The sequence below is a fragment of the Anticarsia gemmatalis genome, chromosome 25, assembly GCF_050436995.1.
Source record: "Anticarsia gemmatalis isolate Benzon Research Colony breed Stoneville strain chromosome 25, ilAntGemm2 primary, whole genome shotgun sequence".
Lineage (NCBI taxonomy): Eukaryota > Metazoa > Arthropoda > Insecta > Lepidoptera > Erebidae > Anticarsia > Anticarsia gemmatalis.
Window position 1 is genome coordinate 3,570,466 of NC_134769.1, and position 21,938 is coordinate 3,592,403.

General features: G+C 38.9%; 1 protein-coding gene across 3 annotated transcripts in view; it reads left to right on the forward strand.

The window, feature by feature from the left end:
* Nep3 (M13 family metallopeptidase neprilysin 3) overlaps positions 1-21,938 on the forward strand; it is a 79,410-nt gene that overhangs the window by 33,775 nt on the left and 23,697 nt on the right. For 2 of the 3 annotated variants that reach the window (XM_076130870.1, XM_076130871.1), the window contains exon 1: positions 3,496-4,034. The exons of the other annotated variant lie outside the window; for it this stretch is intronic. In XM_076130870.1, coding sequence (XP_075986985.1) covers positions 3,744-4,034 — 291 coding nt within the window. In that variant the 5' untranslated portion in view covers positions 3,496-3,743. Of the gene's footprint in view, positions 1-3,495; positions 4,035-21,938 lie in introns of those variants that run through there. 3 annotated transcript variants of the gene reach the window in all.

The window sequence follows — 21,938 nt, forward strand, 5'->3', positions numbered from 1 at the left end:
AGTCATTAAAAAAATATTTAACGCTTAAAAAATACAAGTCAATTATATTTCCCTAAAGTTTCGTATATGATAAGTATTGTATACTCGTATGAATGCTTCCGCCAGCGACTTTGTCTGCGTGAAAAGATTTAGTAGTATTTTTGTGAAAAAGTAACAAACATACAAACATTGATACAAAAGCGCATTTAAAAGATTTCGAAAAATATACGTACTGCTACCTTTTTTTTTAAATCAGCTCATTTTTAAACGGCATCATTTTCAAAATCCCTACCACAATCATCAGTTTTTGTTTCCGCGTTTCCCTAACACTATATATACTCAAATTTTATGTGTAGCCAATACGTGGAAGGGTCAGGGTCTCTACGTACCTACTCAGCGTTTTATTAGGACAAACGGTTTCTCCATTCCTTTTATCTTCCGTTCATTTTGTCTATACTTTTAAGTGTAGTAATCTTGTTTAATGTTACTTTTAGATTTGAGTTTTGTTACTGTTGTTAGGTGCTTAAAGTCTTTGCATTTCACTCTTGTTAGAACTGAAGGTGTAGACAGAGGTGTAAGAAGTTACCCTTTACGCTACAAAGTTGGTCACACGTAATAGTAGCCCTTTACCATTCATCTGTTACCTTTCTTAACTAAAAACTTGCCATTCAGAACAATTGAACCATGTACTTTACATAACTTTGGACTACTACTATTATTAAGAATATTCCGATAGATATTGGAAAACCTCCCACGGCCTACCTAACTCCCTACGTACAATACTTGGTTGATAACCACAATTGTAATCTCCGCTCTTCTTCTCTGTCCATCCCACAGTAGGTTTGTCAACTCTTCTTTCCATGTCCAATCAGTTCTGTTATACAATGCGCTCCCTCTTAAATTCAGGATGTTCATTAAGCGTCTTATTTTCAAGAACTAAGTGCGGGAACTACTCTTTAGGAAACCGGCAGAAATCCTGTAAAGAATCGCGAACCTGATCCTGAAAAAAAATTATAGCAGCAGTTGCATAAACTATCGCTCAGAATAAAGGGAAGGTTTCATATCTAATAGTAGATTTAAACATCTAATTCTCTGAAATGGACTGCAGAGGTACATCTATATTTGCATAGAGAAGCGGCCGCCCTAATAGCAATTACGAAGCGCAGATGCAATCTCAGGGCTGCTACGAAATTTTAATAGAGGGAAGCTTAGAATTTCACCGTAATAAGTCTAATGCATTATTATGCAGGAATTAGAGCGTTCGTGCATTATTTACTCTTATTAGCTTGACGTTCTAACGTAATGCATTATGCATGATCGGGTTAATCCCTAATTAAGCTGCTACATAATCATGCATGCATACGGGAAAGTGATTAGGTAAATTACTGGTTATTTTGCACTGCTTAACTAAAATTTTATATGAATTTATGTCTATTATACCTTACCTTTCTCACAGCCATTTTCTCAATTGGCAAATTAGTGTTCAAAGCTTTATAGGAGTTTGGTAAAAACAGGATGATATTATGATTTTACAGTAATATTTTGACTCAAAGCCTAACCCCTTCCTCATTGCGAGGGGAGACTTGCCCAGCAGTGGAACAATAATGAAACACAATTTATTTATTTTGTTTGAAACATACCTAATATCTCAGCTAAGGCTTTTTACGCAACCAAAGCTTTTACATTGAAATCTCAGTTATCCAAAAGGAATTTAAATTACTTTCAAAGATAGGAACATTCCTTTTATCTACAACTTTATACCACAGCGTTACCTGTTTATATAAAATACAATGTTCAGTCCAAATAAGTACTATGACGTCATCGGTCAAGTGTAAATTAATTTGTATTATGGATGTGTGAAAAATAACGCCTTTGTTTTTATATCCGTACTTTTATATTTGTTGATGTTATTGATATATTGTATTTTGAGAATGGTACCTTTTATTAGCGGTAGTTTATGTGTTATTTTGTTAGGTATTATTACACAGGTACGTTAGTAGGTACTTAATTAATATTATGTGTGTGAGTTCTCCTGCCTGTTCCTATGAGGAAATAGGTGTGATATTTAGCCACTAAACATACACGACACACGCTATATCGAGCTACTGGTTATCAAAACCAGTAGTTCGATTCTGTACTACTATCGACTGCCGACAACCGGCTTGTCATCGCAAAATGTTGTATATGAAAATCTGATCAGCGCCACTGACGGGCGTCGTGGAAACTATTTTGGCAGTACATTTTAAATGTCAAACTCTCGATACACGATGGTTCCGATTGTAGAGAATCGCGTAACAGTTTAATGGCTTATGTTTTATCAAAAAATTGTTCTCTTCTACCCATAAATTTGTATTCAAATTGATGAAGCCTTTTTGGCATTAAATACCGACAACGATATTAAATACACTCTAATTTTAGTATAATAATAGTATGGATTCATTCAGCTCTTACAACATTCAGTTTGGTCACAAATTACGAACAATACTGCCCAAAAACGTCAACATTTTCTGAAATTACTCTCAAAATAAGAAAAGGAAGCAATATATTATTTCTGTGCCTTGATTTCATCGAGCTAAGAGCCCTTGAGTCCAGACGACTCGGCTCTAACAAGGTTTGAGAAAGATTGGTCATAGTCCCTCGGGAGTGGCCTTGAGATTGTCGCTACTTAGAAACGAACGATGAAAAGTTTTAAGTAAGAAATAATTGGTTTTTGATATTAGCTGTATTATGTACCTACATATCTTTGACAGTATTATTGTATGTTTTTGTTGTAGTGGTATACTTATTGTGCGACAACTTAGAAGAGAGCCTAGGTATGCTCCATTTATCTTGTGTAATTGATAGTTCTGTGTATTTTCAAAGTAAAGTAGCTGTGTCAAAATAGGCCACCGTACGATGAAAATTATTTTACGTGTTGTCTGAAGTAAAGAGTTACGTTGCACAGATTTTAACAAATATGTGAGTAATAAAAAAAGGACAACCAAACTATAGTAACGCATCTAGTGAAAATATGGAACTCTTCTGAGAATATACGTATCAAGACTATCTAAGTATAATCTATGGATAAACCCAGCGTATAAATAAATACTATGAATCGTCTTAATACAGAAGTTTCAAGATAACAGTATTACGCACACTTCAATAATTTTGCACCCAATTAGTATAAAGTTACATAGTTAACGCTTGTCTGAACGATAACTCATAAACACTTGATAAATTCTAAACAATACTTGTGTGACTAACTACACTAATTTGTGTGTATCAAACAATAGAACGTAATTAATTAGTAGCTATTCTAATTTGTAACGAAACATTGAATTCTCACTAATTTGTATGCAAAACTCGAAACTAGTACTCCGTATTTACAAACAAACATGACATACAAATTCAAAATGATGTAATACAAACAACAGACTGAAAATTATATATTATACAAAAAAGATACATCTTCAGGAAATATTGATCGCGTGAGCCATTGCGTGTCGTCGCATGCGCAAGCGCCGATCAAAATACGGATTTATTTAGTCGCGCGCGGCGCCCTAACGAACACAGACGTGTGCGTGTGTTCAAAAATAAATTCCTAATTTAATTAAGTGCAATTTCATCTAAAAATACCGGGGTCGCGATATTAATATGATGAATATAGCCGCTTTTAAATAGCCTCGTAGTGTTTATAAAATGTGCTAAAGTGGTAACAAAAACAGTTTTATAAATTAACAGTTGTCAAAATCTATCTACTCATCTACTTTTTTAATTAAATTAAAATGTCTTCGATAACTCTTGATACACCCCCGGGGACGCCAGAAGACACCCCTACGGACACTCCAACCCCGTCTCCTGGACCTGAGAACGTGAACAAGTTCAACTGGTTGAAGAAAGCTCATGCAGCAAGGAATAATCCTTTTGTAAAAGCCAGACCTTCCTTGACAAGGGAAAGTTCTACCGCAGAATTATTTTCAAGGGAGAACTCCAGTCCAGACCTGTTCCAAAGCTCAAGGTTAAATCTCTTCGAGACTACTCCCAAACCTGAAGTGAACTCCCATGGATACAAGAAGGTAAAAGACTTTTACAGCTGAAACGTGAAGTACTTGTGTAAATTATCTTGTATCAATATTTGAGTAAGACTAATGTTATTAACACGTTTCTATGACGCTTTGCGAAAATTCCGTTTAGTGTGTCACGAAAATGGAAATTGGTTTCTAGTGTACAATTAACTATGCACGGTCAAGCGCAGAAGTAATGAATATTAAAAAATACATTAACCCCTGGTTTCTGAGGTACATTTAACGGTAGTTTATCTATTCAATAACTCATATAAAAAAACGCTATTGAATAGATAAACCACCGCTAAATGTGCTCAGAAACCGGGGGTAAGTAAACTACGTAAACTACATATTAATCGTCTTGATGTGATAGGCATAAAGCGGAAGGTCAAGTAAGTTTAAGGTTAAGGGCATGTGACCTACAATCGGAGGTCGTGAGGTCGAATCCCTCTTACTTCATTTATTGACGTGAATCTATTGCTGATACAAGCTTTTGAGCTTATTAATTGTGTAGTTGACAATGCTAAATGTTCTTAGAATAAATATGTCAATGAACAATTTATTGGTATTCTTAACTCATGCAAAAACAAATAAATTCTAAATAATAATGAACAATAAATATGTACGTTCTTGATTTGTTTACGTCTATGCGCAATTTATCTTAACGACGTATATTAATCTAATTTAACCTTAAAGAAGCAATTCGCTTTACATGTCGCGTTTTAATAGAGCATGTAATTTCTAAATGCGATGCATGAAAATAATATCAAATTATTTATTTTTCTTACGATTTATTGGGTTGTTGATTTGTCACATATTGCATTTTCTAACTGGGTTAAGTGCAATTACGTTTTCCACTTTCTGAGTATGTTCAACTATGTTCTGATTGGTAACCATTACTAATGGACTTTTCATTGGCATGATTATAATATTGGATCTTATCGGTACCTTTAAAAAAATAATACTCGCAACTATTATACCAAGTAGCGTTTTCCGATCTACTTTGGGCCCCATATGGGAAAAAGATATAATTTTATGTTTGTATGTATGTGCATGATTTTCTATAGTAGACCTAAGTCCGGGTCAAGTGATTGTTATCTGGCTTCTACTATAAGCAGCAATTAGTTTACAACATTCAGGGTATCTTCCAGTAAAGCAGGCACATATAAATATAGTAGGGACTATTTTATAAATCTCAAGATTGAAGTGAAGAAATAAAGTATTGATCTTGATATTGGTTTTCTGACTCAGGCCAAGCAATGTAGCCAATATTAACTGTCTCCAGACGACAGCTCGGAAATCTTAGATACCTACCCATCTTCTTATACTATTCATACCTATCTTTTTCCTGACCTTATCATTTCGCCCTTGACTTTGTGACTATTATGCTAATCGTGGGTGGTATTGTTTGTTGTAGTACATACGTGAGACACATCACAATTGTCTACAGAATTACTTGCGTATTATAAGATACTAGCTGACCCGCGCAACTTCGCTTGCGTCACATATGATAGAATGGGTCAACATTTTCCCCGTTTTTGTAACATTTTTTATTGCTACTCTGCTCCTATTGGTCGTAGCGTCATGATATGTAGCCTATAGCCTTCCTCGATAAATGGACTTTCTAACACTGAAAGATTTTTTCAAATCGGACCAGTAGTTCCTGAGATTAGCGCGTTCAAACAAACAAACTCTTCAGCTTTATAATATTAGTATAGATAAAGGTAAATAAAATGTTAGTAGATTGAAGCCCAATACTTTCTGGCAAGCAAGAGCGGGTAAAGAGCGTTATGCTTATCAGTTATCAATCACATCACACATTTTCTGTTTATTATTGTATTTCTTACGATAAAAAATAGACTACTAGAGTATATCTTACGGTTTACTAAGGTACATTTAGCGGTTGTTTATCTATTCAATAGCGTTGAAACTCATGTAAAAAAAACGTTATTGAACAAATAAACTACCGCTAAATGTACTCAGAAACCAGGCATAAGTCTTCTTGCGTATCCCACTGATGAGCACAGGCCTCCCCCCTTTCCTTCTTAATCCCCCAACGGAGGCAAGATCCGATATTTTAACTATGTGGGTATTAGACCCACATAAAATCGAAAAGTTATTGGTGTGTTACTTAGGTTTGACCTCTTGACCTTGTGTGGGCGGGTAATGATTATACTTCTCAGATATCACTGTTACTTACATAGAAACGTAAATAAAAACATTCACATAGAAACAATAATATTTCCCAATATTTTCCACCATTCGCATCAGTTAGGTATGTGTCAATAAGTCGATAATGTAATTTTAGTTCATAATAAAGTTTGTCTTTTTCGTTAACACTGTCCAATGTGCTCATTTCTCGTCATATTTGTATGATCACGTTTTAGGTTTAAATCTCCATAGCATAAGTAGTTAAAACTTATGCCTATCGGGAATATTCAAACACTATTGGGGTCTAGAAGAATCGATTTTTTTATACTATTACGCCGTCCTACTAAAAGTACACTAGTAATATTGAGAAAACTCATGGAAATCAAATTCACTCATTCTTTGAAAGTATATAGAACTTTGTTATTCTAAATAGCTTTATAGTAGAACCAATGGGAGTCTTTTAGTAGTGTTAACACAGAAAGAGGCTAAATATTTCTTAATTTTTTTTCTTGATTTTTAAAAAGACAACTCTCGCATTAAGAATTGCTCTTGTGTCGTGGGGACTTTTACAAACAAACAAACAACGGACATAAAGCACAACCAGACCCGAAACAGTTATTTGTGGATCGCACAAATGATTGCTCCTTCTGGGAATCGAACCCACGACCTCCCGACGCAATGGTATTGGCGTGGTGACCTAAACCACTGCGCCACGGAGTTCATATTTATTTTCCTTCATCTACAAGATTGCAATTGCAAGCACAGAAACGAATGCTCTGTACTACTGCAAATCCAAACGAATGTTACTCTACAACTACTAGCAAGCACGTAACGTAAATTCTAGTTATTACATTAGCAGTTATTTCTCGGATCATTATCCATTGTTACTCAAGCTTATGTCAGCAAAACAAAAAGGTTAGCTCACGCAATGATCTAATCGTTCTATCAATCGACTCATAATCGTTGCGTAACAAACGAGTGCAAGATCAAGGTTACGCTATCTTAGGATTGGTCTTTCATCTTTTGAGGTTTCAATAACCTATTGTCAGCCATAGATAGCTAGATTTGATCAAGTCACTATTTAGGTCAAATGATAATGATTGTCATGGTTATTTTTATTGTATTTAATGCAATTGTGGATATCGGAAGCGCATTCGGAAGTAACAAAGAACTAAATATTTATACAATCGACACAATATAATCGGAGTACTTAAGTGTTTTGTATCTCATATTGTTCCGTGTTGAAATCGAACCACTATAGCAAAAACAGAAATTAAATTTTGTTGGCTAAAGGCCAATAAATTTGAAAAAAAAAATAGAAAGACTTCTACTAAAGTAAGACTCTTCAATGTAAAAACTTTTGAAATCAAAGCAATCTGTCTTGTTGAGTCCTTGTGGCTTGGTCATTTTAAAACGTGACTATCTTAACAAATCAACTATCCAAAGACTGGTAAAATGCTAAACTTTTAGAAACAAGATCAATTTCCATAATTATTCACCATCAAAATATCTTTTAAAATTCAACCAGCGTTCTAAGAAGACGAATCACAGTATAATCAAGGCATAAACTCGGGTTACTGTCAGTCAAATGTCGGATAAAATAAAACAACCTGTGTCAAGGTTTTCGTGGAGTTTCGTGAAGGTATTCTAATAGTTTTGGGTCTGTGATTGGTCTTATTGTGTAAGGATGTACTAAATTGTTGTATAGTCTAGTCTGTTTAGTTGCTAGCTGTGTGCTGTTTCTCCTCCGTTTATGGTCTTTATTATACTTTTGTTGGTCGTGATGTTAGTTGGCTATGGACTTTCTCTTGAATATGGCTATCTTATTTATTGTAGAAACTCAAATCCGATTACTTCCAGAGTTTATTCTTTAGCCTATAATTATAATTAGGTGAGCCTATATTAGAAAAGACTAACTTATTTCCACAGGTTCTGCATGCATTCTTCACGTTGAAAGAAGGCCCTTCATTTTCTCCTTTTCAAGGACAATAACCCTACCAAAATTTTAATTTTGCATCTTTATGTGATTGTAATCCATCGATGCTTGCCCCAATCTTAGGCCAATTTTCCGCGAACTAGCATTCTATTCTAGCATCAAATACCAGTTCCCCTTTTTGTTCAATCCCATACATATTCCATACACACAATTGGCTATATACGATAGTAATCTAGATTCTTTACGACTTGGATCACCAACCTTATCGCAAGATCAGATGATGCCAAACACTTCGATGTATAACGAACTATTTCGAGACATTACATACATACAAACAAAGCATATATGTATGCATAAACGTGGATAAAGCTTAAGAGTTTAGTTCAGGGATAAACGTATTTTAGGATATTTGTTGCACATTACATACTAGGTATCGACACGGTTCGGATTGTTCTCTAGTTTCGTTTCAAAACTACACTTCCTTCTTTTTCTTTATGAAAGTCTTATTTCTTTCAAAGGTATACAGCATTTGCCTTCGATAACTAATATGATTAGTGGATTATATTATTTGATCACAGTACAAAAATCAAGCCACTTATGGCGCTATCTCCGAAACGGTCCCTGACTGACCCGAACAGCTATCCAATTTGGAGCATCTGCCAATGTTATAATCAACTCGTTATTCATGTACAATTACATAAATACAAATATTTCGGAAGTTCTCAAATGAAAGTGAAAATCATAGAAAATCTATATAACAACATAGAATAATATATATGCATTTGTAAACGGACATGAGAACCAAAACTTTCTTTTCTACTTTTTACGACGACTCAGTAACCTACTATCAGTAACAGATAGGCCTACCACAGTTAAGTGGTCTTGTAAGCACTTACTAAAGATATCGTATAGAAAACGGTCGTTAGTAAAATATACACAGTTTATCGCGTGACGGATTGCTCGGCTGAGTGACCTACACCGATTATACATGCATCACAATTCGCGACACTATAATTACACTGTATTTATTAAAATATAGCTGACCCAAGAAACTTCGTTTGCGTCACATAAGAGAGAATGGGTAAACATTTTCCCCGTTTTTGTAACATTTTTCGTTGCTACTCCGCTCTTATTGGCCGTAGCGTGATGTTAAGCCTAAAACCTTCCTCGATAAATGGTCTATTTAACTCAAAATTTTAATTTGAACCCGTGGTTTCTGAGATTAGCAAACAAACAAACTAACCAACTCTTCAGCTTTATAATATTAGTATAGATGTATAGTAGGTAGGGTGGCCAAATCCAAGTTGATCATTTCCGGGACAACAAAGTAAAATTCCGGGACAATCTCGGAAATCACAGCCATCTGGCAACCCTAATAGTGTGTTTTGGTTACTAAAAATGCTAACCCTTTTAGCCGCTATCTCTGAAAAGGTCCATTTGCCAAATTTTGTTACCAGTTTTTTGAATAACAGAGATATTTGAATGGTGACATTCAGTTCAATAGGAGTTCAGAAGATTTTTTTTCGTATAAATAGGTTATTAAAATTGGGCTTTTGTCTATAAACAATACGTTGACATTTCGCAGTTTCTTTAGAAATTAAAATATGTAAGAATAGCAGAATGGTCAATCGAATTCCATACCTTTTTCTATTATGGCGGCTGATAATGAACAATTGAAATTATTTTCACTTTAACCTCATTATCTAATTTAAAGCGAGAATTCTTATATTATTTTTCCGAGGCAATATTAGATCAATTCATAAAATACTTACGGAACTTCGAACTTTTAATACACCTGTCTTTATAAACGCGGTAAACTCTATACGCAGTTTCCATCGATAAATGATTCAGGATTAAAATATTGCATACCAAAAATACGCGTCTTAATATGACCCCTTCAAACTTATTGTGCATCATTTACATTCATACATTTAGTCATATAAGAGTACAAGACCGACGGTAACGAGTAATGATCTGACCTTTTTGAAGGACATCACCAATGAGATCTGTGTTTATCTTGCTAGAGCGTCCTCCCCCGGCGTTTCCATTTACTTCCGTACAGTGAATTTATATAGAAACTCTTCTCTAAAATTTATTCAACGTTCGAGATTTTATTTATTAAAAGACAACTCCCGAAATTGCTCTTGTGTAGCGGGGACTTTTACAAACATACAAATAACGGACACAAAAGTACAACCAAAAATATGAATCGCATAAATATTTTTCCCGTGTGGAAATCGAGCCCACGACTTTCAACACCCTTTTTTTTCGTTAGGAAAATGCATTACTGCATGTCCCGCTCCAGGTAGGAAGCGGGAGTCTGTCGGGCTCTCTCGCCGGCTAGGCGTCCCGGCTTTTAAATTTAGGCAAACCGACTAAAAACCTGACGGTGTTCCTTCAACAGTCACTATAAAGTGGCCAGGACGTGGAACCTCCAATTGGATCTTATCTTATCTTATCTTAGGGGTGGGGGTGCCAGTTAATGCCTGGCTGACACTTCGACCATTCCTGATCCTTTGTGTCACCCCCTCCTTTGCTACTCTAGACGTTGGGGGGCAGGGCAAAACTTATCAGTTTTGCTATGCACCCCACCGGAAGCAGCCTGTAGTCTTCTGGTTTAGGGTAACCGCATCCTAGAAGATCCATTCTTTTCCTTCCTAAAGCATCACACTCGCACAGTATGTGTTTCATGGTTTCTGCTTCTTCATTGCAGTGCCTGCATTTGGGGTCATCTATGGCTCCTATTTTGTTTAACATGTAGTTCGTGCCGTAGTGTCCTGTGAAAGCACCAAGTATTTTCTTGATGCTGTCTTTGCTGAGGTTTATTAGGTTATTACTCCAGCTTTTGTTGACGTTATTTATGAACAGTTTCGAATGGGTTAGTCCAGATATGGCTTTCCATTCTTTCAGATGCTGGTCCCTGGTGAAGTTGGTTATTGCCAGTTTGACTGTCGCATCAGGTAGTCCAATTATTGGTTCTGGACCTATTGGGAGTGATTCTGATCCTTTCCGTGCAAGTTCATCAGCTTTCTCATTCCCATCTATGCCCGCGTGGCCTGGTACCCAAACTAGCCTAACGTTGTTTGTACGACCTACCTTGTTTAGGTTCTTTATGCAATTCAGTACAAGTCCCGAATTGACCTTAGAACAGCAAAGAGCTTTAATAGCTGCTTGACTGTCGCTGAGTATATAAATGTCGCGATTTTTTGTATCTCGTTTTATAATCTCTTGGGTGCATTCGATGATTGCGTGTACTTCTGCTTGGAAGACTGAAGCATATCTGCCTAGGCTAGTACTTATGCTACAGTCCTCCGAGTGGACGCCTGCTCCTGTGCCGTTCTGCATTTTGGAGCCATCGGTGTACCATATCTGTCTCGATTTGGTTTGTGTGTAGAGACCTTGACTCCATTCTTCTCTCGTCGGAATCGTCATCTTAAAGTTTCTGTGAGTGACTAGTATTGTCTGTATTTTGTCAGAGTTCATATCTAGCATCTCTTTTAGATGAGGTTTTATGCCCATGTTTGTATGGTTGCACGTCATCATCTTCCTTGTCCCGAGGTTTGCATCTTTGAGTCTTTTCAACGCATTGATTGCCTCTCTTTGGACTGTAAGGTGCAATGGAGTGATTCCAAGTAAGGTTTCCATTGCTGCCGTTGGTGTTGTTCTGAAGGCACCTGTTATAGACATGCAGGCAACCCTTTGGATGGTGCTGAGCGCTTTCTTGCATGTCTCTTTATTGGTTCTTGGCCACCATACTACACTTCCATACTTGATGATGGGTAGGATCATCATTGTGTAGATCCAGTATAGTACCTTTGGTTGGAGTCCCCATGTTTTGCCATAGGCCCTCCTGAGCATGCCAAAAATTCTAAGGGATTTGTTGGTTATATGCTCCTGGTGTTTTTTCCAGGTCAGATCTTTGTCCAGTATTAGTCCTAAGTATTTGACCTGTGTCGACCATTGTAGTTCTTCTCCGGCCATCTTTAGGCTTTTGAAGTTTTTGAGGTCTCTTTTCCTAGTAAAGTACATCGCGGTGGTTTTACTAGGGTTGATGGATAGGTGGTTATCTCTGCTCCATCTTTCTGCTATTTTGATCGCTTCTTGTGACAACTGCGAGACGATCGTCGGAATTTTTCCGTTGACCATAATGGCTAGGTCATCTGCGTAACCTACCGTGTAGAATGGCCCTGTGTTCAGTTCTTTCATTAGCGAATCGACCACTAGGCTCCACAGCAGAGGTGACAGCACCCCTCCCTGTGGGCAGCCTCTGGTTGTTTTGACGTGGATGGTATCGCCAGCTAACGTGGAACTGATAACTCGGTTTTGCAGCATTTTCCCGATCCATCTGCAGATGGTTGGGTTCACACCATGTTTTATAGCAGCATCTTGAATAGCTTCGAAGGTGGTTCTGTCGAAGGCCCCTTCTATATCTATAAAGGTGGCCACGCATATTTCTTTGCTTTCCAGTGCTGCCTCTGCTCGTTCTATCACTAGATGAAGAGCTGTTTCGGTCGATTTCCCTTGTTGATAAGCACATTGCCTAACATGGAGTGGATTGTTTCTTAAAGGTCCGTCTCTTATATGTTTGTCAATCAGCTTTTCTATCGTTTTAAGTAGAAACGATGTAAGGCTGATGGGTCGATATGACCTAACATCTTCGTAGTTTGTTTTTCCTGGTTTGGGCAGGTATACTACTTTCACTTTTGACCATAGTTTTGGTATATGGCCATAGGCTAGGCAAGCTCTGTAAATACGCACCAAGTGTGGTATTAACACATTGCTGCCTTTTTGTAGGAGTATGGGGTATATGCCATCTGGTCCTGGTGATTTGTAGGGCTTGAAGCTGTCAATTGCCCATTTCAGAAGGTTCCCATCTACTATTTTCCTGGCTGTGTTCCATTCAGCCCTTGACGTCTTGATGAGATTTACTTCGCTATGCGTTATATCTTCATCTGTCATTATGTTGATGATAGTTGAACCTGGGAAGTGTTCGGTAGCCATAATGCGTAGCGTTTCTTCCCCAGATTCTGTGAGTTTCCCGTCTTTGTTTTTGATACTGGTGAGCGGGCTCTCTTTGGCCAGCGATAGTGCTTTGGTCAGTCTCATGCTTTCTGGAAGCGAGCTTATTAGGCCGCAATGATCGGTCCAGGATTTGCGCTTGCTTTTCCTTACAGCTTTGTGATATTCAGTTAGCTTTTTTGAATAGTCACTGTAGTCATTTCGGGCCTTAGCTCTATTAAAGGCGATTCTGGTTTCACGTTTTAGAGCCTCTAGTTCCTTGTTCCACCAAGGGACTTTTTTGGGTTTAATTTCTTTTGCCGGGCAGTTATCCGTCCAGGCCTGTGTGATCGTTTTCGATAACCGGTCTGCTTCAAGTTCTATATCCAGGGTAGAATTGAGCTTGCACTTCGGGTCACCTAGCAAGATCTTTAGATCTTTGCTATAGTTAACCCAGTCCGTGTGTTTGGGATTCCTTCTGATCGTAGCTGTGTCTACGCGAGTCGTCCCATAGTTGAAGCATATATATCTATGATCTGAAAGCGAGATTTCATTTGATACATGCCAGTTAGCGATATGATTGCTAGCAGTGTTAGTGGCTAGGGTTATATCTATTACCTCACCTCTCCGCGCATTGACGAAGGTAGGGCTGTTTCCTCGGTTGAGTAATTGTAAAGGAGAACTTACCAGATATTCCAGTACTTTTTCTCCCCTTCTATTGGTGTCCGAGCTGCCCCAGATCACGTGGTGAGCATTTGCATCGCATCCAATAATGATGTCCATCTTGTGCTGGATGCTGTGGTTAACCAGACCTTCAAGTTGTGTTGGGATCGGGTTAGGTTCCTCATAGGGAAGGTAGACAGCGGCAGAGATGATAGTCTTGCTGCTATCTTTTCCCCCTGTGTTGATCTTGACTGCCGTCAGATCCCTGTAGCAGAAGTCGTGCAGAGGCCATGCATTTACGCCATTTCTGGTGTATATGCACGTTCTCATACCGTTATTAGAGTTTCTGGAGTTCCATATTGTTCCTCCAGTGTCGTCTAATCCTTTGATTTCCCCTTTATATATGTAGGGTTCTTGTATGAGGGCAATGTCGAATTTGCCTCCTTTTAGGGCTCGTGCCAGAAGGGCCGTAGCCGCCTTGTTGTGCTGTAGGTTAATTTGAACATACCTTAAACCCTCCATGTTGATGGTTGATTGGGGGCTCATTTTGGAGAAGGAGGTGGGGGGGCAACTATGCGTCGCCGCCCGCCTCGCTGTCGGGAGACGGTTCTAGGAGTGCGTCCTCCTCAAGCGCCAGGTTCCGCATTTCCCCAAAAAGGTCCTCAGTGCCAATGGTTGACACTGGGGATGGCGGGGCTCCGGGGGTCATGGGGCGCTGAGGTGGGTTCGCAGGCTCCGTCACTGCCGTTGAGGCGGGAGGGTCTCCTTCCTCAGGCGGCTCTCGTTGCTCCTCCCCTGAAGTACTGGCCACCGGGGAGGCATCTTCCAGCAGCTTAAATATGCTGAAGTCGATGCCGGTGGGTAGCCTGTAGTCCCGGGCTTTGATGAACTCGGCCGAGTCCTTGTCCATCATGACGATTCTGCGCACCGTGAACTCGTCATTTTGGGTGTCGATGACTCGCCACTCCTGTGTTTTCAGGCCCGGGTTCATCTTCTCCACCAGCATCAGCACCCGCCTGTTGTCCTTTTCGGACGCGGCGCGCGATTTCCAGGCCATTTTGACCGGCTTCGGTAGGTCTTTTGCTGCCACTACCCTTATAGTTTTGTCCTCACCTACCTTTGAGCCGGTGAGCTCCTTCAACCATTTCGCTGAGGTCTCATCGGCGCAGGTGAAGAACAGTGCCCCGGACACGATGTTGCCCATGTTGACGAGGGGCGGCGGACCGGTCATTGCCATCAGCCGGTCGAACATCAGGTCCTGCACTTTGTGTCCTTCCTTGATGGTCATCTTCCTTTCAGGATACCCTTCAAGGATGACCGCCATCCTGAGGCTGGCTGCAACGACGTCTCGGTAGGAGCCCTGGGTTTTTGGCTTTTTGGCCTCCCGGGCTTGCTCTAGTGACCCGTCGCTTACCTCTCTTGCACGTTTGGTAGGTGCATCGCTGCTGCTCTGGAGCGCCTGCAGCTTCCTCAGCCGGCGATTACGCCTTTGTGCTGAAGCGCTAGGACCCTCCTGCGTGCCTCTGGGTTTGGTATTGGGGTCAGAGGTCGGTGGCCCACGGGGGCCCCTAGAGGCCACCCCGGTCCTTCCGCTCTGGAAACTCCCGCCACTGCTCCCTGGGGCACTTTCGTACGCCGGAGGTTGGGTCGCCTTGTCGACACCGTTCGGGCCTGTTGTGGCCCGTTCGGTTTGCCTTTCGGGCTTCCCCTCCGCTCTTGACCCAACTTTGGGGTTGGCTTTGGCTCCAGCTTGTCGTGGCAGCCCACAGGTTCTCTTGCGAGACACCTCGGTCCAGCAGCACGAGTCGCTTTCGCCTCCGCTGACGCCCTCAGTTGGCTTTGCGCTTAGCGCATTAGGTGCTTTCGCACTGGATTGGGTTTGGTTATTTAGATTATCCATACCTTTGTTTGATTTTTGATTCGTCAGTCCGGCTCCTCACCCTCCTCGGAGCCCTCATGTGGGGATGCTTTATAGCACCAAGGCTACCGGACCGATATAGCTCCCCGAAGTGCGTCGCCGACGAGACTAAACGGTGCAAAAACAACTCACCTGTTACCACAACCTGCGAGAGGTTCTGCTCCGCCGTCTGCCGACTCCATCACTCCAGGAAACTCGCCAGCAACCGTCTGACCGGATGCTTCAGCCGCTTGATCGCAGGTGGCTAGCCCTTGACCGCCCGTGTCGGAGGAAATCCAGACCAAAGAGGCGTGTTGCCTCCTGCCAGCCGCAGCTGACATTCAGCTCAACCCCCAGGATTCTTTCATCCACTCCTTACGGGTTCCCGCGCACGGCACAAACACGCAGGAGGTCAATTCTGTCCACCATCTTGACTGTAAGATGATGAACTCGCAAAGGTGTGACCTCAGCATCCTTGCGATAGGCGCCCAGTAGTTTCGGTTATATCCATTTCTGAGGGAACTGGACCAATAACAGGGCAAGCAACCACGGGAAGGATAACTACTGGACTTGCCTTAGGGATCTTCACGACTGTTGCGCTCTCCCCTAAGACCTCGCTCTCACAGTGCTTCTGATGGAGGCACTATGAGGGGTTTGTACTTATGCTACCATGCGTCTGTGCAGGCAAGCGTGTGAAAAGCAAGCGAGAAGCATGTCGTGATTATTCAAACTGCAAAAGCATATGCACATCCCCGCCCCCTTGGACCTCCAATTGGATACTCCGCGTCCCGACTTTCAACACCCTGGTGGTAGTGTAGTCTTCTTAATCCTAAGCATGTAGTATGTAGAAAATTAGCTACAACTATTTAAAAATAATCAGCCATCCATAGGAGCAAGTGTCATGTACAATAGTTCACGTCGCTCATTACTTTGCAAAATGTAAACTATTCTAAACGCAGATTGTTTGTGCGTCAGGGGCCATGGGTAATAATAACTTAATAGGTATGGGTGAGTAGTATGGAAACGCTTCTACTCATATTTCAATACGTCGGAGAAGCGATAGGTACTCCCATAGTTTACTAACTTCGATTGCGATAGCGGTTATGGTTCTGGGCAAAAAAAAAGTGTGCAGAGCATTTTTAATATATCTGGATTTTCGGTTTTGGGTCTGGCCAAAAAATGGTTATCTGGGTGTTTCATTACTTACATGAAGTCTGGAAATAAGGGTTGGAGACTTCAGAGTCTCTGAGAGTATGTTTAGCTCTCTTTCCTTGTCGCTCTAGGCGTCTTCCAGGTTATATTTATTATTACACGACCATGAATAAAGTGTTAATACCCACTAAAATTACTTTTTCGTCAGAATATACTTTCGAACTAAAAATAATTTGCGATAATATTCGTAAAAACCTCTTAAAACATAGAGGGTTATAAAATCTAAGAGCGGAAACGTGCCTACAGGCGAATAATTTTGTGGCACATTTATGAAACTCTACGATAATGTATCAAGACAAACTGTAACGGAGAAGCGTATTCGTAAAGAGGCGAACAAGTTGGCTTGCGCGATTCACTTACTTTTTGTTACCATGTCTCTTTTGCTGGCAAGCATCTCTAGTTGGAAATATGTCGAGTGTCTTAATTAACAGAAAATAATAGTTAACTTATATGTATTACTAGCTGACCCGCGCAACTTCGCTTGCGTCACAACTATACTAATATTATAAAGGAAGGCTATAGGCTATATATCATCACGCTATTACCAATAGGAATCGATAAATGGGCTATCTAACACTGAAAGAATTTTTCAAATTGGACCAGTAGTTCCCGAGATTAGCGCGTTCAAACAAACAAACTCTTCAGCTTTATAATATTAGTATAGATATATAGGTATTATTACCGCATATCTATTTAGCTCAATTAACAACTGAATTTAGGCTAAAAGCAACCACTATGGCATCTTCTTGTTTGCTTTATGACAATCTATTGTGCTTTTCACAAATAGCTCAGCTTGTGAAGTCACGATATATAACACGTGTCAAAACTGTTAGCAATATTAAGGTATCCCCGATACAAAATTGTAACTTAAAGCAAATGCAACGAGAAAATTAAAATCTTCACATAAGAACTGCTCAAATATTGGCTGTGAAAATATTAATTTAAAACATTAAAAAATTCTACAACTATTTAATTTGTTTGTAGCCGTGATCTTGGACTTTGACATTCAGAAACAAAACATCATTATAATTTGGAGAAAAACAATTTGAAATTAAATAAAAACGTGTAGGATTATAATAAAAAAACCGGCGAAGTGCGAGTTGAATCGCGCATGAAGAGTTCTGTACCGAAGTACCAAAAAAATACGAAAAAATCACAGTTATTGTATAATCCTTAATATTTTTAGTATTTGTTGTTATAGCGGCAACGGAAATACATAATTTGTGAACATTTCAGCTTTCTAGGTTTATAAGATACAGCCTGGAGACAGACAGACAGCGGAGGCTTAGTAATAGGGTCCCGTTTTACCCTTTAGGTACGGAACCCTAATAATCTCGTCACGCATTTGCTATCATTTTGTTATAAGAGCTGTTTTAAATTCTGTTGGACAGTGTGTTGAATTTTTAAATTAATTTGATGTCCTTAAACCAGACAAGGACATAACATACATTGTCTGTCTGTTTATTCCTGTTGGTAATTGCGTCATAATATCTCTCACATGAGGTTTTTTCTCGTAGAATTATTTTTCGCAAAATGTTATATTAATTTTATTATAATTAGTTTTTTGAGCTGGGCGTCTCCGTGCTTCGGAGGACACGTTAAAAGCCGGTCCCGGTTGTTGTCAACTAAGGTCCATAAGCCACGTCAAAGGCCTTTGGGCGGCTTGAATAACTTTGACACTAGGTTGACCACGAACCATGCGATAAATAGAAGAAAATTTTATCTAAATCTGAAAGCGTTGACTTTTACTAATTGAATAGACATTTACTTAGCTGCCTAAACTTACGTATTTCTCCATAGCTCCAACAAGGAAAAAAAAATACAATTACTAGTTTTCATAGTTTTGTTTGCCACTAGAACTATGGAAAATCATTAATTCCATACACCTATACTATTTTCATAAATTCTTCTTCAAAACCTTGTAGCTCTCGACGTTCAAAATTACCTACAATGTGGTCAGTATAAAATAAATATTCTTAAAGTTAGTAATTATATTACGATGTCTAGAAATAAAGAGAGAGACAGCTATTTGTTTACATTCTTAACCCCTTGCTACACCAGCCATAGTGGATTAACAGGCTTACCTATTAATACTCATATAAGGTTATCATCGTTATCAGTTCTCCGGAAGCCGGCACTGGCTTAGCGGCTGGTAAATAAACAGTAATTATTATAATCTCTCGTGTCAACAATGTACGTGTGTTCTCTCATTATAAGGAAACAAGACCACGTTGTATTAATGTTAATACATATTAGTGATGTTACCTAAAGAAATGATTTATTTCTACATTTAGGCATCAGTACAAGTACGACGTTATTCTTATATGTATTCCTTTACCTAATGTCTTAGCATCTTGGATTAAGCATATATCATTTTCCTTATATGCTATACTCAAACAGTCATACAAGTAAAATCATAAATATCTAAGATCCATAATATCAAAACTCCTTTTGTCAAAAAAATCCGCTTGTATGTAATTTAATTTAGACGGAAAAACCTTCTTTTGGAACGACTCCTCTAATAATATCTAATCCGTTCCAAAAAATAAATGGAAACAAAAAATTAAAACACAAATAATATCGATAATGTCATATCATGCATAAAAGGTGCGTAGTATTCGTTACCGTGGTCGTGTATGAAAAAACATATGGATGTCAATGAAATAATGGAAATTTTAGGGATCTTAGGGAGTGGCATTCTAATCTACAGCTATCGAAAAAAAAGCGTGATTTTATATATGTATCTACGAATTATCATAAACAAATACAATAATAAAAGCTGCGAATGACGAGAACAAACACGATACAGGAACAAAAGTTGATGGGCGTTTCACGACGACTGCGCGCGCGCATACATCTGTTCAATGTTAAGATAAGGCGACGTACACACGGCGGAATCACACGTGAATTGACACGTGCGGGCCGTTTATCTTAATACGTTGTATACCGGGGTTTGTAGCGGTCAAAGGACTTTAAACGATAAATGACCACCGGCTTTGTTTGAAGCAATTTCTTTTTTGATAATGGGACGATGTATGGGATTTTGTAGGATCGTATTAGTAGTAGATTGAAGACGCTACTTTTGCGATATGATTGAATAATTTTAAAATATCTTTATGCGTTTGAAGCGGTCGTGTTTAATTACCCACTTTGATTTCTTTAGATCTTCTTCTTATCGTATGGTTAGTGGTATAACCTAGTGTTAAAGTTGTTCAAGCCGCCTGAAGGCCTTTGACGTGGCTTAACGACTGTTATCTTAATTGACAGCAACCGGGACCGACTTTTTACGTGCCCTCCGAAGCACGGAATTTTATTGAATAGATAAACTACCGCTAAATGTACCTCAGAAACCGAGCATTCGTAGTCTACTGCACAACAAGTGATAAATAATGGGAATAGTAATAAGTCAATATATTTCTTATACGCTTAGATGTCGTGTCCAATACTACAAGTACTAAGGTCTATATTTAGCTCAACAGGATGAACACTGTTAAGCATTATTGATAGCTTACATCCTTGCGCAGAATGTCTTCGGCAGTCACTGAGTAATACTTAGCATTACAATTAGTTCCTAGTAGCGTTAAAAGTATAATCAATCATGGTATTGTGCTTTCTAAGTATCCGCGTATATTTTTTAAAGTGCTTTTATTACTTTGTGACAGGAATCTTAAAATAAAAATCTACAGTAATCTTTAAAAACACCTCTCTATTGGGACTTTAGATTGTTAATTGAGACCCCAAAGTTAATTTTATGACCGTTGGCTGTAGTTATAATTATTACCATCCAATCTGGCCTTAGTAGTCCGAAGATAACCATAGTATAACTCTTTTACAATATCATTTTTTGAAAGTGGTTTTGTATCACAGGCAAAAACCAATGATAGCTATATAATTACTAGCTGACCCGGCAAACGTTGTTTTGCCATATAAATTTAAATAAAAATGTTAAGGGTGGACAACCCCTATCACTAAGGGGTATGAAAAATAGATGTTGGCCGATTCTCAGACCTACTCAATATGCTCACAAAATTTCATGAGAATCGGTCAAGCCGTTTCGGAGGAGTATGGCAACGAAAACTGTGACGCGAGAATATAATATATTAGATTGTTACTTAAAGATTGATCCTGAAATTCAAGTTCGCAGCTCAAAATATTAATCCCTAAATGGGTGGAATATAAACAAGCTCTACTTTCGCATTAATAATAATACAATGACGACAAACCTGTCAATATCTGTTAAACAGACAAAATACGCCATTCCTGCTTAAAAGCTTAAAACCGAATCTATTCTCGTACAACGCGTCACAGATTTATACGTCACTATCCCCGCGACTTCGCCCGCGTGGAAACCCTTCCCGTGTAAATCCCGATTCCTCGGGAACTCCGGAAAAAAATCCCTGTGTGTTATTCTGGGTCTTCAGCTACCTACATACCAAATTTCATTGTAATCAGTTAAGTAGTACTTGCGTGAAAGAGTAACAAACATTCATACATACTCACAAACTTTCGCATTAATAATATTAGTAGGATTAATACGCCGCTTATAAACGCCTGTTGATTTGATATAAAGCCTCGTGCACACTCGCGTGACGGCTCTCACGTGGACACCTGACATTATATCCTCATGAATGCAGATATGATATGAATAGATTGGAGCGTTACAATGTGTTGTCAGTATAATGCGTTTAAAATATAGAAAATGCTTTATTTGCAGATTTCAGTAGCGCAATTCTGTGTAATCTGTACTGTCGAGTATCGAGAGTTTGACATATTTTAGAATGAACTGCCAAAATTGTTCCTACGACGACGCTTGTTAGAGGCGCTGAACAGATTTTCATAAAACATTTTTCTATGACAAATCGGTTGTGGGTAGTCGATAGTAGTTGAGAATCGAGCTACAGTACGATTAATACTACACTAGTGAAATTCCGCTTCTTTTGTATTACCTAAATTCTGGATAAAAGAAGCGTAGATCACTTAAGAATAAATGTAAGTTTCCATAATCAAAATTTAACAGAAAAGCAAACATTCATTGAACTTTGTAATAAAAAATCATAAG